The sequence below is a fragment of the Jaculus jaculus genome, chromosome 7, assembly GCF_020740685.1.
Source record: "Jaculus jaculus isolate mJacJac1 chromosome 7, mJacJac1.mat.Y.cur, whole genome shotgun sequence".
Classification (NCBI taxonomy): domain Eukaryota; kingdom Metazoa; phylum Chordata; class Mammalia; order Rodentia; family Dipodidae; genus Jaculus; species Jaculus jaculus.
This window is the reverse complement of record NC_059108.1, coordinates 145,663,813-145,679,679: the sequence shown is the minus strand read 5'-3', so window position 1 is coordinate 145,679,679 and position 15,867 is coordinate 145,663,813. Positions and strand designations below refer to the sequence as shown.

The following is a 15,867-nucleotide window of genomic DNA, read 5'->3' as shown; positions in this document are numbered from 1 at the left end:
TGTGCAGATAACAACAGCCGCTGTGCAGTCATGAATGCCATGGTCGCCTCGTGTGTAGAAGATAGCGGTTCAAAGCACTCCTCCCTATCCTTTGGCTTTCACGTTCCCTCTGCCACTTCTTCCACAGTGTTCCCTGAGCTAACTTAGATGGTGTGACAGGGATGTCTCATTTAGTGCGGAACACTCCGCTGTCACTTCTAGGCGCTTTGACAAGCTCCGGGTCTTCTCAGTGGTCCCCGAGTGTTTGGTGGCAGGGAGCAGTAGCAAAAGATAGGCAAGCAGAGGCCGCGGCCAGTGGCGCCCTCTAGTGTTACATGTCCTCATTCAGGCCGCAAGTATGGAGAGCCTTAACCCTATGGGTGTTCCAGGCCCTTTGCAGACCTTGGCAATGGTCAGTGTTACAGATCTCCACCTGAGGTCTGAGACCCTTGGCCTTGATGACTTGACAGCTGACTGGAACTTTTCTGGCAACCAGGGCCTCCAGGTTCTCTTCTCCGTCTCTCTGAGGTTGTTTTATTTAGTCAGCCCTTTGTGCTCTCTCTTTCTCCCCATCTATCTATCTATCATCTGTCTATCTATCTATCTATCTATCTATCTATCTATCTATCTATCTATCTGCCTCTCTCCACTCCTACTTCCCCTCTTCTTCCTGCCCTAGCCCCTCAAAAGTCTTACACTGCCAGGAATGCTGCTGGAAGGACTCGGAAGGCCTCTTCTGCCAGGACTCTTGGGAGCCAGGGTCGGGGCCAGAGCATCCAGCTTGTACTGAGGAAGTGGACATCTGGCATAGTTGGGATCAAGCGTGGATGGCTACACGGTCAGAACCGCCACTGCTGGGCAGGGCTGAGTCTGTAGCCACCTTTGCCTCGGCTGTCAAGCGAGTCAAGACCGCTGCCTGTTTTCAGCTGCCAAGCAGCTCCTGCCATTGCCAGTGGTGCCCTCTGCTGTCTCTTTCTTCATGTTACCAGCACTTACTGGAAGTAGGCAAAAAAATACCATTTCAGAGAAGCCATTTACTGAGCCTAATGCTGTAACACCAGTGAAGACAGAATGTCTCCCAACTAGCTCACTGAGTGAGCCTGAGCGGACAGCCTGCTTATTATACAGCCCTGGAAAGAGTTTAGACCAATCACATCCATTCTCATAGCCACTTGTTTGGGCCAATCAGAGACTTGCCTCTTAGCACCAATCACAATCATTGAGGATGAAGTTTTGGGCCAATCACGCAGGACCTTGCCTAGCAGCACCAGTCATGCTACTGGCCCCTCAACCAGAGAAAGTGTTTTCCCTCTGGCCACAGGGTCACCCAGAGTTCATTCAGGCTTGTCATAACAAAAAGTCTGGTACAAATTGTTTCAAACATCCCTGGCTGGGGCTGTGCCTAAAAGCCAGGGAAATCAGCAGAAATCTTTGCCCAAAGAGGGTGGGTGCTCGCAGAGGGGTGGTAGTCTGCTTGGCTGCTAGACTAACCGTTCTTTTTCTCACGGCAATAAGGAAGAGTCTAGCAGCTGCTAATTAGGAAGTCAGGTTGCCCCATCCCTACTGTTTTGCTTACTCACAGGACAATACACTTCAGGAGTTCTTACAATATAAACTTCTCATGGACACCAACCGCCATTTTAACAAGACTTTAATAATGCTTAACACCTTCCCAGTGCTCAGGGAGAGAGAGTTCCTTTCACCTGTCTCAAACTCACAAACTCAACAAGTTAACCGATGAAAGGTGTCAACCCATTTTTTTTTTCTTAGAAATAAAATCTATAGTATTGGAGAATATAACAACAGACTCATGTTTGTCTATTTGTGATGTTTAAATTTTTCTCTTTGGCAGTTAGTACAAGAAGAGACTGCTTATTGTTTTGGGAGGTTTGGAGATAAGGTCTCTCACTAAGTGGCCTACACTGGCCTTGAATTCACAAACCTCCTGCCTCAGATTGTATACACACCTGCCTCTTGAACTTTTGTATCTTTTATAGATTAAAATATTTCAAAATTTTGGGGACTGGAGAATTGGCTGAGTGGGTAAAGCATTTGTCTCACATGTATAAGGACCTGAGCTCAGACCCCCAGCTCCCACAGAACGTGCCAGGTGTAGTGTGGTAGTTCTTGCCTGTGATCCTGCTGGAGAGGCAGAGGTAGGAGGATCCCCGTGATCAAATCGGTGAGCTTCAGATTCAGTGACAGACTCCATAGAATAAAGTGGAGAATGATCAAGTAAGATACGTGATGTGGAGCCTGACCTCCACAAGCAGGTACACACACATGCATTTATAACTGTGCATGCATGTGTGATCAACTCCACATAGACATGCCACCTGCACATGAACATGTATATCCACATGGCAATGGCTAGCCATGCTATAACATAAGAGAACTTAACAAGAGAAAAACATTAGCAAATGTGTTTAACCAAAGTTTTACGTACCAAACTCTTAAGGAAAAAAAAAAAAAAAAACAGGACTAGAGAGATGGCTTAGCAGTGAAGGCACTTGCTCTTGGAACCTGAGGACCCAGGTTCGATTCCCCAGAACCCATGTAAGCCAGATGCACATGGTGACACATGTGACTAAAGTTCATTTGCAGTGGCTAGAGGCCCTGGTGCGCTCGCTCACTCGCTCTCTCTCTCTCCCTCTCTCTCTTTTAAAATTTGGTTGTCCAAGGTAGGAGCTTGCTCTAGCCCAGGCTGACCTGGAATTCACTATGTAGTCTCAGGGTGGCCTCAAACCCACAGCAATCTTCCTACCTCTGCCTCCCAAGTGCTGGAATTAAAGGCGTGCGCCACCACATGCAGCCATTCTCTCTCTTTCTATCTGCCTCTTTCTAATAAATAAATAAATAAAATTTACAAAAACTCAAATGCTAGGGAAACTCTAGTGCCGGGGTTTGAATGGGGAGCAATATGGAAACATGATTGGAGACAGACTATGGTCATAGACTGAGGGGGAACCAGCAAGGCCTGTCAATCTAGATTCTCCCATCCTGTCTGGACAGCATTTCTTCCGCCCCCCAGCACCCTGTGCAATGAGGGCCCTCCCTGGAGAAAGGAGAGAATGAGTGACCTTCCAAATTTTTTTTTTACAGTATTTTATTTTATTTATTTATTTGAGAGAGAATAGGCATGCCAGGACCTCCAGCCACTGCAGATGAACACTTTGTGCATCATCTGCCTTATGTGGGTCCTGGGGAAGTGAACCTGGGTCCTTAGGCTTTGCAGGCAGGTGCCTTAACCGCTAAGCCATCCCTCCAGCCCACCTTCCTAGGTTCTTATGGCTTGCTTTGGAACTGGCCTTGGGAAAGTGGAATCTTGGTCTCTGTGAATAGCTTCTAGAGAAGAAGAGTGATGGGAGACAGAAAGGAGGCAGCAAAAGCCCTTGTTTCTGAGACCCTTTCAGTGTCCTGTCATTCAAAGTGCTCATTAGACCAGAATGTCATGCCCTGGGGTACTGTGTTCTGAGCCCTGCCCTGCTGTGAGGTCTGCAGAAACCAGATGTGTATTCTCACAGGATCCACAGTTCTTCGTAGTACCACTGGGAGCCACAAAAAGTAGAGTAGTATTCAAACCTGTAAAGGACAGTAATTTAAATCTAATGATCTGTGTCCAGCACTATCAGTCAAACACTGAAATATCAAAAGCAGTTTGGGGGCTGTCAAGATAGATTAGTTAAGGCATTTGTCTGTAAAGCCTAAGGACCCTGGTTCAATCCCCAGAACCCACAGATGCACAAGGTGGCACATGGATCTGGAGTTCGTTTGTAGTGGCTAGAGGCCCTGGTGTGCCCATTCTCCCTCCCCCACACCTCTCTCTCTCTCTCTCTGTCTCATAAGTAAATAAATAGGGCTGGAGATATGGCTTAGCTGTTAAGGCGCTTGCCTGCGAAGCCAAAGGACCCAGGTTTGAGTCTCCAGAACCCACATAAGCCAGATGCTACGACGTGGCGCATGCATCTGGAGTTCATTTGCAGTGAATAGAGGCCCTGGTGTTCCCATTCATTCTCTGCCTAGCTCTCTCTCACTCTCTTTTTCTCTCTCAAATAAATAAGTAAATAAATTAAAAACCTTTTTATTTATTTTATTTTCTTGGTTTTTGAGGTAGGGTCTCACTCAGCCCATTTTCAGACCTGCAAGCAGTTAAAACTATTTAGCTCTCAGGCATCCACGTTAGAAAGCTGCTAACGTGCATGCTTCAGTTCAGCCAGAGAAAAATAAAAGCCAGAACTGGAATTCAGGAAACAAGGACTGAACGAGGAGTGAAGGAAATCCCAGGATGATGACCGCGCCGAGCCGTTGGTCCAGATAGGAGGAAGAGGAGAACCAAAGGCTGCAAGGAGACACCCTCCACACGGGCTTATCCTCAATGATGATCTAATACATTTAAGACATGGAAAAGCATTTTTTCAAGATAGGTTCTTCAAATTTTCTAAATCGCTTGAAAAGAGTCGTGTACAGAATGAGTTCCAGGTAAGCAGGGCTATACTGAGATTCTGCCTCAAAAAAAAAAAAAAATCAAAAATAGGGTCTGGAGAGGTGGATTAGCAGTTAAGACACTCGCCTGTACAACCTATGGACCCAGGTTTGATTCCCCAGTAACCACTTAAACCAGATGCACAAGGTGGCACATGTGTCTGGAGTCCATTTGCAGAAGCTAGAGGCCCTGGCATGCCCATTCTCTCTATTTGCCTCTTTCTCGCTCTCAAAGAAATGAGTATTTAAAAAAAGCAAAGAGAGGCTGAAGAGATGGCTTAGTGGTTAAGCACTTGCCTGTGAAGCCTAAAGATCCAAGTTCAAGGCTTGATTCCCCAGGACCCACAAGGTGGCACACGCATCTAGAGTTCATTTGCAGTGGCTGGAGGTCCTGGCTCACACATTCTCTCTCTTTCTCTCCCTCTTTCTTTCTCTGCCTGTCACTCTCAAATAAATGAATTTAAAAAAAAATTTTTTAAAAAGAAAAGAGTAGTATGTTACTAAGGTGAGCAGCCAGCAATTTTGTCTAAATAACACAGCACTGACCATTTTTTTTTAACAAAAATTGTTATGCGTTTATTTGGAAGCTCATTGGAGAGCAGAGAGTGGGGGATTAGGAAATTAGTGAATACAAGTTAAATCTTTATCTAAAATTAATAAAACAAAAATAGCCGTAGGGCTGGAGAGATAGCACAGCTCTTAAGGACTTGCCTGCCAAACCTAACAACCCAGGTTCGATTTCTCAGTGCCCACCCAAAGCCAGGTGCACAAAGTGGTTCCATGCATCTGGAGTTTCTTTGTGGGGACTAGAGGCCCTGGCATGCCCATTCTTTCTGTCTGTCTCTCTTCTCTCTATGTCTCTCTGCTTATAGATAAATAAATAAATAAAATAAAATCATAAGGTGAATCCTTTACAAAAAATAGCTCTAGAAGCAAGCATCTATTTAGAAATATATAGGTAAGCTAGGCATGGTGGCACACTTTAATCCCTGCACTTGGGAGGTAGAGGTGGGAGGATCACCATGAGTTCGAGGCCACCCTGAGGCTACATAGTGAATTCCTGATCAGTCTGGGCTAGAGGGAGACCCTACCTTGAAAAAAAAAGAAAGAAAGAAATATATAGGTAAAACAAATGGTTGTGCATGCTTATAACCCAGCTCTTGGGAGGTGGAGGCAGGAGAATAATAAATTCAAGATAATCTTTAGCTACATAAAGAGTTGGAGGCTAGCCAGGCATGGTGGTGCACGCCTTTAATCTCAGCATTTGGGAGGCAGAAGTAGGAGGATCACCATGAGTTCGAGGCCACCCTGAGATTACATAGTAAATTCCAGGTCAGCCTGAGCTAGAGTGAAACCCTACCTCAGGAAAGAAAAAAAAAAAAAAGAGTTGGAGGCCATCCTGGACTTCATGAAGCCTTGTCTAAAACAAGCAAGCAAACAAACAAACAAAAATGCACAATAGACCAATGTTAGACAGAATAGAAGGTTCAAAGTAGATGCTTCCATAAGAAGAAAGGAAAAATAATCAGGGCCTCTACTTCTTTAGTATACTTAATCAATTATTTATTCTTATTTGATTGTTTTTACTGCCTTTAGATACGTGTTGTCTATACGTATCTATTAGATTGTGATTAGAACTAGAAAAACTAAGTTGCTTTGAGAATAATGCTAAGTGATCAGCCCGGATTTATAAATCTATACATTAAGAAATTCCTCCAGTTGGGGATGCTGGTAGAGCTGTGGTATTCCCAATGGGCTCTGGTAACTTGGGATCCATAGTCTTCATCAAGAGATGGCACACGCCTACGCTAATGACCCTCCTTCCCAGGCTCGTTGGGCTCCCCCTCTGTCTTTCCTTTCTCGTGTCTTTTTGTTCCTGTCTTTCCCCCCCATACTTGTTTACCTCTCAGTCTTGGCTTTCCCCTTTGACATGGATGGGAGCCATGCGATGAGCCGAGCAGCCATCAGATATAAATAGTCTGGGTTCAAAACAAACCCATCAACACACAAAAGAAGTGGTACTCAAATGCGGGTGGACCACTGTACCGGTTAGGCTGGCAGAGGCAAGAGAGTTACATCGAGGTTCCTATGAAGTGTTAAGGGGGATCACGGTTACATATGTACCCTGAGAGTACAGCAATGTGAAACTGACATTTCCATAATAGGAAAGGAACAAAGACAGGTGGGAACAGTGGATTTGCCAGAAGTGGGGCTTTTTTGGGGGTGGGGGATGGGGCTTGGAATATGATGGCCGCTATCCGGTTGGTGTGGACACAGCTAAAGTTTCTAGGATGTCAGTGTTACTCTTTGCTTTTCTTCTTCCTACAGTTTAATTGCTTACACGGAACAGTATGTGGAATATGACCCTTTCGTTACGCCCGCAGAGCCATCAAATCCTTGGATCAGTGATGACATCACTTTGTGGGACATAGAAATGAGGTAAAATCAGAAACTGTTTTAAGGTTTGGGAATGGGAAGGATGTAGAAGAAAATCTATGATCTTATTGAATTACCTTTTTCTCTATTTTAATTTGACTAAGAAAGGACTAGAAAAGACTTGGGTATTTTCTAGGCTAAGACCTGCTTGCTCACAGTGTCTTCCTCCTATAGCTGATTTGTTCATGGATTCTTATCAATTACTTTCTCGTTTCTGGGACAAAATACCTGACCAGAAGCCACTAATGGAAAGAAAGAGCTTATTTTCAGCTTACGGTTTTGAGGGGAAGGCATGGGCAGGAGCAGACAGCCAGCATCACACCTGCAGAGAGGAAGCAGAGAGAGTGAAGAATGCTAAATGTTTTCCTAGCGATCTCCTTCTTTAAAACCTTATTTATCTCATTATTTATTTAAGAGAGAAAGAGGCAAATAGAGAGAAAGAGAAAATAGAAGTGCCAGGGCTTCCATCCACTGCAAACAAACTCTAGACACAAGCGCCACCTACTGCATCTGGCTGATGTGGGCACTGAGGGAATCAAGCCCTGGTCCTTCCGCCTTGCAGGCAACTGCCTTAACCATTAAGCCATCTCTTCAGCCCCAGTTTTCTCCCTTTTATACAGCGCAGGACCCCAGCCCATGGGATAGTGCCACCCACAGTTAAGGTGGGTCCCAATCTAAAAAAAAAAAAAAATCCCTAAGAGATTTGTTTCCGTGGTAACTCTAAATCCTATCACATTGACAACCGAAGATTAGCCATCACTGAATCCTTCAAGGCTTCCCTGTGGCCTCTCCCCGGCCCTTCATGCGGCGTGACAAACGGCCCAGCCCCGCGCCCCGTTCCAGTGCTAAACACTAGAAGGAAAGACTCTGTGGATCCAACTTGTCCTCTTGCTATCAGGCCGTGACGGCAACATCCTAGCGAGTGCTTGCTCTATGCTCTCCATATCGTGCAGTCAGCATGCTCCACCGAACCCCCTGTCTTATTAGGGGAGTCTTCAGAGGAACAGAGCCGGCGGAATGAACGGATATTATAGAAGGGATTCATTACATTTGCTTACACAATACGGGTTGGGCAGTCCAGCAATGGCTGGCTGCAGAGGCTGAGAGCCCCATCGCTCTCAGCCCACGAGGAAGGATCCCTCAAAAGTCCCAGTCTGGTACTGAAGACCTGGAGAATTCCAAGAGGGCTTCTGGCCTTCAGTCTGCCCTGGGAAGGCCAGAGAAGCTGGGTTCCAAGGTCAATGAAGGATGGCAGCGCAGAGTAGGTGTGGTCACCAGTGAAGGGCAAAGCCACACCGTGACAACAGGACTGCTTTTCCTGGACACCTCTTTATATACAGGCTGCTCCCCGCGAGGGCTGTACACTCTGCAGGAAACGCCCCCCTCGGTCAATCCTTCCTGAAGAGGCCCTCTCAGACCTGCCCAAGAAGCATGCTGTCTCTTACTGTATTCCTGATCCAGTGTCGTCGACAATAGAAATTAACCATCACGCCTCCCGACAGCAGACATCATCTTGCCATAGAACAGACGGGGAAACTGGGGCTTAATGAACTTGGCCAAGATCACATGACTGAAATGCAGCAGCGTGAGGGTGGGAGCCTGGGCGGAGGGCTTCGGGGCTGTGCTGTCCTGTGGGCAGCAGTAACCCTCTAGCCATCCCCAGAGAAGCGGGTGGGTGGGCCCAATGGGCCTAGGGCACCTCATGTATTTTCAGACTTTCTGGACACGCACAGTTCTGTGTAGTGTGCCTTCCCAAGCACCGCCCCTCAGCTGGACCTCTTATTTCTGTTTTCATTCCTCTGACACTCTCTTGCTCTCTCTCACTTCTGCTGTCTTTCTGGTATCTTTCCCTGAAGCAGAAAAACCTGGTAAAAAGTAATAAAAGTCATAGGTGCTTGTTATAAAAACTTCCAGCTATCCAGATGGACATAAGGAAAATTCCCTCTTCCTCCAGCCTACCTTCTAGGACAAACCTGTGTTTATAGTCTGAGGCCTTGGTCTCCACTCTGTACCAGGGTACCAGGCCCCACAGGGAACTCCTAGGGCAATATACGCATTGCAGATGGAAACACAGTTACCACATAAACCATGCTTACGGTGGTCCAGGGTGAACATCAGAGCACATTCCATCTTTGCAGTGTCATGTCTTTGCAAATGTCGGGTTTTTAGAGAAGTTTTTGTCACAAAAAGCTAATAGAGCATAAATAGGAATAGGAATAGGAAATGGGGCGTGGGAAGGTCCAGTTTGATTCAGTTTGAAAAATGTGCAGTGTGTAACAGGTGCACATTGTATTTAAGAATGAATTTAAGATATTACTTCTTTTAATTGGGATGTATTTCATAAAGCTAATTATTTATTTATTTAACAGAGAAAGAGGGAAAGAGAGACAGAGAGAGAGAGAGAGAGAGAGAGAGAGAGAATGGGTGCACCAGGGCCTCCAGCCCCTGCAAACGAACTTCAAACGTATGTGCCCCCTTGTGCATCTGGCTAACGTGAGTCCTGGAGAATAGACCCTGGGTCCTTTGGCTTTGCAGGCAAACACCTTAACCACTAAGCAATCTCTCCAGCCCTTTTAATATTTTATTTTTATTTATTTGTATGACAGAGAAAGAGGGAGAGAGAGACACACACAGAGAGAAAAACTACTAATTTGTAGAACATAAATGTATCTTCAGTTAACTGGTTCTTGCTGGGTGTGGTGGTGCATGCCTTTGATCCCAGCACTTGGAGTCAGAGGTAGGGGGATTGCTGTGAGCTTGAGGTCAGCCTGAGACTACATAGTGAATTCTAGGTTAGCCTGGGCCAGAGTGAGACCCTACATCAGAAAACAAAACAAAACAAAAAGCCTAATTGGCTCTGACCTTAAATAAACAAAACTGTGAGGTATTTCTTTTGGCCTGGAGACATTAAATAACTTACTAAGACACTAAATGTGCCATGAAAATTCGGGAGCCTGTAATTTAGTGTCCAACTTTACAAAGTTTTCTACATATAAAATATCCTACATTTACTATAATTGGCAGGAGTGAAGTAAAAATTATTTAGCCAATTCTTAAAGACATTTTTATTTATTTATTTGTTAGAGACAGAGAGAGGGAGATAGAGAGTGTGTGTGTTTATGTGTGTGTGAGAATGGGCACTCCAAGGCTTCTAGCCACTGCAAAAAAAACTGACACATTTGCCACCTGGCTTATGTGGGACTTGGAGAATCGAACTTGGGTCCTTAGGTTTCACAGGCAAACGCCTATACTGCTAAGCTATCTCTCCAGCCCATATTTAACCAATTCTTGAGTCAAAAATATTTGTTATGTGCTTTGTTATAATCAATGATTCAAGGAACCTAAGTTCAAGGCCAGCCTGGGCAACATAAGTGAGTTCAAGGCCAGCCTGGGCTACATAATAAGAAGCCACCTGTACACACAGAGAGAAATGCAGGTGCCCTGGGCACAGTCTTTTATATATATGTGTGTGTGTGTGTGTGTGTGTGTGTGTGTAGTAATCTTGGAGATTCTGGGGCACAGCAGTGCTTGGGAACTGCTGGCATGGTTCCCAGTTGCCCCTGGCAGTTTTCCCCTGGGCAGTTCACACAGCTGTGGGGCTTCCTCTGTGCATTTCAGTGGGTGGGCACAGGCATGGGCAAGTTGCCTGGGCTCCCCTCCAGGGAATGACCATGTAATCCAAGAACAGTCTGAAAGACTGGGTTCTCTTCCTGAACCGGGGACTGTGGCGTTCTTGGGAGGCAGAGTCCCACCTTCGCAGCGTGATGTCCCTGCAGCCAAATACCCTGCTGGCGCTGCAGACCCAGCTGAAGTTGCCTGTGCCTCCAGCTTGCTCCCCTTGGGGCTCGTGGACAGACCCACTCCTCTTCCTCCATGACTCGTCCTAGGGAATCCCAAAGTCCATGGAAAATAACAACAATGCCAGGCATAGTGGTGCACGCCTTTAATCCCAGCACTTGGGAGGCAGAGGTAGGAGGATCGCCATGGGTTCGAGGCCACCCTGAGACTCCATAGTGAATTCCAGGCCAGCCTGAGCCAGAGTGAGACCCTACCTCGAAAAACTAAAACAAAAAAAGCAAAAAAGTGGGGGTGTCCTTGGAGGTCTCTTTACATGGCAGAGATGGTTCCCCCCCCCCCCGTGTGTGTGTGTGTGTGTGTGTGTGTGTGTGTGTGTGTGTGTGTTCTGTGTCACACCTAGGTAAGCATGGGTACTACCCTCTGGTGTAACTGCTTATATTAGAAGCTAGCCAGCAAACACAGTTCTTTGATTAGCTCTCATTTCTGCCATGGGAAACCTGCTCTATATTTCAGAGTCTCTTCCACATGACCCTATCTAATGCCCACCCACTCCCCTCACTTCCCACCCTGCTACTCAGAGCTCGGGGCTCCTCCAGGTTTCTGTTGGTTCCACCAGCTGTTCTCTTCCGTGACTCTACCACAATCACAGACTGCCTGTTGGCTTTTGCATACCCCAAATGCTGCCACCTTACCACCTGCCAACAGGAAAGGTCCTTGCCACTACATGCCATGTTTGGGTTCAAATTTTAAACAAAGCAAAGGATACTTCACTGAACCTTAGAGCCTTTCCCGTGCCCTCTTCTTGGGCATTCTTCCCCACACAGTTGCCATTCCAAAGTCTCAGTGAGCATCGGTGACCATCCAGTGCTGCCTGGTCCCCCGGGTTGTATGTTGCAGACTCCCCCAGTTCGCTTCTCTGGAGGACTCACAGTTTGTTTTAACATCTATTCCTCTAATCTGGTACATGGTAGGTACTCGAAGGTTGGTGGAGGGAGGCCGTGTAGGGACACTCAGAGGAACCCTTGACCAACAGCCAGCATCAACTGCCGTGGGATGAGCCATTTGGACATCTAGCCTTGTCCAGCCTCAGATGATCCTTTCAGCTGCTTTCCAGCGATAGCCATGTGTCTGTTTTATGTGTGTTACTTGGGATGGTCAGAGAAAGGAAAGAATTTAATAAGAACCAATGAACGCAGAAGACAGATAAAAGTTAGACAAAGTGTTTCCTCTTAGTGATTAGAACATGTTGCCAGAATGTGCCACGCATGTCATTATATGCATTTTTAATGGTTTTCCTTGTAGCATTGAACACTTGTCATGTACAAAGTACTATGGAGAATACAAAGACATAGGAAGCTCACGAGGTAGCTGGAGAGACAGTGGCATAAACCCTTAAGACATCAAATGATAATGCAAACCATACTATGTCACAGGGATGCATTTTTACATACTGCATGTCAGGGAAGAGTTGAAAATGCCTTGCATTGCTTTCTTGAGTTTGACTAAGGGTTATTGTGCTTGTCACCTAGGGAGAGACGTCATGAGATATTTAAAGTTTATTTTAAATCCTAAAAAAATTTTAGAATTTAGAAATTTTAGAAATGTGAGAGACTGTTCACTGGTAAAACATGTTCAGATCTGTTTTTGATGATATCGGAAATAACCAAGTGAAAATGAAGGAAAGATAGATGGATGATAGACAGATTCTAGACAGGTAGACAGATGAATGGATAGATAGACAGAAGTTGTATAAAGAAGCTTTTAAAAATAATTTTAGGACTACAATGATGGCTCAGCAGCTATAAATCCTAACAACCTGAGTTTGATTCCCCAGTACCTATGTAAAGCCAGATGCACAAAATGACCCATGCATCTGGAATCTGCAGCTGCTGGAGGCCTTGGTATGTTTATTTTCTCTCTCTCTCTCTCTCTCTCTCTCTCTCTCTCTCTCTCTCTTTCTCTCTTTCTCTCTCCTCTCTCTGCTTGCAAATATTTGCAAACTCCAGATGCATGTGTCACTTCAGGTCGTGAGGTTTTGCAGGCAAGTGCCTTAACCACTGAGCAATCTCTCCAGCCACAAGAAGCTCTTAGTAGAGCAGAATCCCAATAGTGAAATCCTACTAGGGGAAAAAACATGAAGCATATGCAGAGTGGACAGTTCTAGAAATAGGATTAGGAATATTCTACAATTGAGGGGACCCAGATGACTCAGTTAAACAGCATCACCTTAAAATCCATGTTGTTCCTAGGACCTCAAAATCTGACCTTATTTGGAAAGAAGGTGATATATGTAATTACTTAAGCTGAGGTCGTACTGGAGCAGGGTGGGTCCCAAATCCAATATGGCTGGTGTCCTACATAAAGACAAAACGGACACAGGCCCACACAGAGCACATGCTGTGTGGGGCCACAGAAACATGGGAAGGATGTCACATGATATCAGAGGTGGAGATGCAACAATACATCTGCAAACCAAGGGCTGGTGGCAGCCTGAGAAGTTGAGGAGGAGACATGAAGCAGATTTTCCTGACGCCTTCAGAGAGAGCATGGTTCTGCTGCCAATTGGACTCTGGAAGTCTAGTCTCCAGAGCTATGAACAATGGACATCTGGATTCCGGAAGTCCAGTCTCCAGAACTATGGACAATGGACATCTGGATTCTGGAAGTCCAGTCTCCAGAGCTATAAACAATGGACATCTGGATTCTGGAAGTCCAGTCTCCAGGACTGTGGACAATGGACATCTGGATTCCGGAAGTCCAGTCTCCAGAACTGTGGACAATGGACATCTGGATTCCGGAAGTCCAGTCTCCAGAACTGTGGACAATGGACATCTGGATTCCGGAAGTCCAGTCTCCAGAACTATGGACAATGGACATCTGGATTCTGGAAGTCCAGTCTCCAGGACTGTGGACAATGGACATCTGCTATTTTAGCCCTCTCATTGTATTAGAACTTCAGTGTGACTGTTATCTAACACACATCAAGGCATCATGTGTCTTCACACCCTCTAGATTCTGTTTGCAACACACGGATTATAGCTTTCTGGACATTTCTAACTTCTGTTCTCATCCCCTCTCTAATTCTACATCCACAGAGAGACAGTTCAAGATTTCTAACCTACCTCCAATTTTCCTTTTCCCACTCCTGCTACCACCAGGAAATCTGGTTATGAGACACTACTTGGTATTAGAATGTGGTAACCATGTTAATAAGAAGAAATAGTTTATTTACTTACTATTAGAGGTAATAAAATAAAATAAATTAATAAAATACAATAGTAGAAGTAATAAAAATAAAAAGTACGTGTCGGGTTAGAGAGATGGCTTGGTGGTTAAAGCACTAGCCTGCAAAGCCAAAGGACCCAGGTTCGATTCCCCAGGACCCACAGAAGCCAGATGCATAAGGTGGCGCATGCGTCTGGAGCTCATTTGCAGCAGCCAAAGGCCCTGGTGCACCCATTCCTCCCCCTTAAATAAATAAATTTTATAAAAGCATATGTCTATGTCTAAAAGGAGGAAAAATACCTGTTGCTAGTTGAATATTTCCCAAGTGTTCATGTGAAAGAATCTGAGGGGTCTTCTTAAACTGGAGTGTCTGATGCGGCAGGTCTGGGTGGGAGCAATGATTCTAAGCCCACAAACCAAGCTTGGAGGGAGGAGTTCCAGTTGTCACTTGGAAAGTAGGGCCCCATCGCCTCATGAGGGACCAGGGGGAGAGATACAGAAAGAAGCTGATGAAAATATCCTCCTGGACGGACGCAAGCGGGGTAGGACCAAACTCCCTTCTTCTGAGTGAACTGAGAGCACAGGGCATGGATGAGCTGCCAAGCACAGCGGGCTGGAGGCGAGACTCTCCATGCATGTGTCTAGCGTGGATGCTTGACGCTGTTGCCTTCTAGCTATGCGCCCCACGGCAATTAAGCACTGGACCTCAGTTTATCTACCTGGAAAATGGGAGTAATGCTAGCACACTTTCTCCCCGCAGTTGGAAGGGCTCAGCCAGTACACTTGCAGATGGAAAATGCTTACAGCAGCATCTGGGGTGGCATGAGCACCGTATGTAGTGGTTAAACCAATAGGAGAGTGCAACACACTGCTTCTCAGCAGGCCGTGCTTTGTTCTGGTTGAGCCAGTGCTTTTCTAGCCAGGTGCTGATCACTCAACTCTACAGATTGAGGAAGGAGCAAGGGACAGCATCCTTGGAGAAGGGTGGGATTCATGAAGCAGCTGGGGTAATAGGAAGAAATGAAAGGCTCATAAAATAAAAAATTGGATCTAGCTGGGAGTGGTGGTGCACGCCTTTAATACTAGCACTCAGGAGGCTGAGGTAGGAGGATCGCTGTGAGTTTGAGGCCAGCCTGAGACTATATAGTGAGTTCCAAGTCAGCCTGAGACTACATAGTGAATTCCAGGTCAGCTTAGACTCAACTTGAAAAAAGAACAAAAGCAAGGGCAGGAGAGATGTCTTAATGGTTAAGGTGCTTGCCTGCAAAGCCTGATGACCCATGTTCAACTCTCCAGATCCCATGTTAGCCAGATGCACAAAGCTGAGGCAGCGCAAGGTCGCACATGCCCACTACCTGGAGCAAGCTTCTGGAGTTTCACTGCAGTGGCTAACACCCTGGAATGCCAATTCTCTATCCTCTCTCTTTCTCTCTCTCTCAAAATGTTTTAAAAAATAAAAAAAAGTAGGGGCTGGAGAGATAGCTCAGTGGTTAAGGCACTTGCCTGTAGAGCCCAATGGACCTGGGTTCAATTCTTCAATATGTAAAGTGGTATATGCATCTAGAATTTGTTTACAGCAGCTAGAGGCCCTGGTATACCCATTCTCTCCCTCTCTCTCTCTCTTTCTCTGTCTCTGCTTGCAAATAAATAAATGCATAAATTTTCAAAAGAAAACAATAAATAAATTTAAAAATTAGATCTAAGCCAGGTGTGGTGTTTCATACCTTTAATCCCAGCCCTCGGGAGGCTGAGATAGGAGACTCACTATGAGTTTGAGGCCAACCTGGGTTTAGAGTGAGTTATAGGTCAATGTGGGTTAGAGTGAGATCCTGCCTTAAACAAAACAAAGGCCGCATCTATAGCTGGTGGACTGGGTCCAGGGAGATCCAGTCAATGATTGGGATGTTCTTCCTGTAGACATCAGCTACTGATAGACATCCTGGGAAC

The 15,867-nt window shown here is 45.7% G+C and overlaps 1 protein-coding gene across 2 annotated transcripts in view; it reads left to right on the top strand.

The window, feature by feature from the left end:
* The window catches only part of Rgs6 (regulator of G protein signaling 6), a 610,193-nt gene that overhangs the window by 537,235 nt on the left and 57,091 nt on the right, over positions 1-15,867 (top strand). For both annotated transcript variants that reach the window (XM_004649425.2, XM_045154255.1), the window contains exon 13: positions 6,790-6,900. In XM_004649425.2, the coding sequence (XP_004649482.2) occupies positions 6,790-6,900 (111 nt within the window). The remainder of the gene's footprint in view (positions 1-6,789; positions 6,901-15,867) is intronic.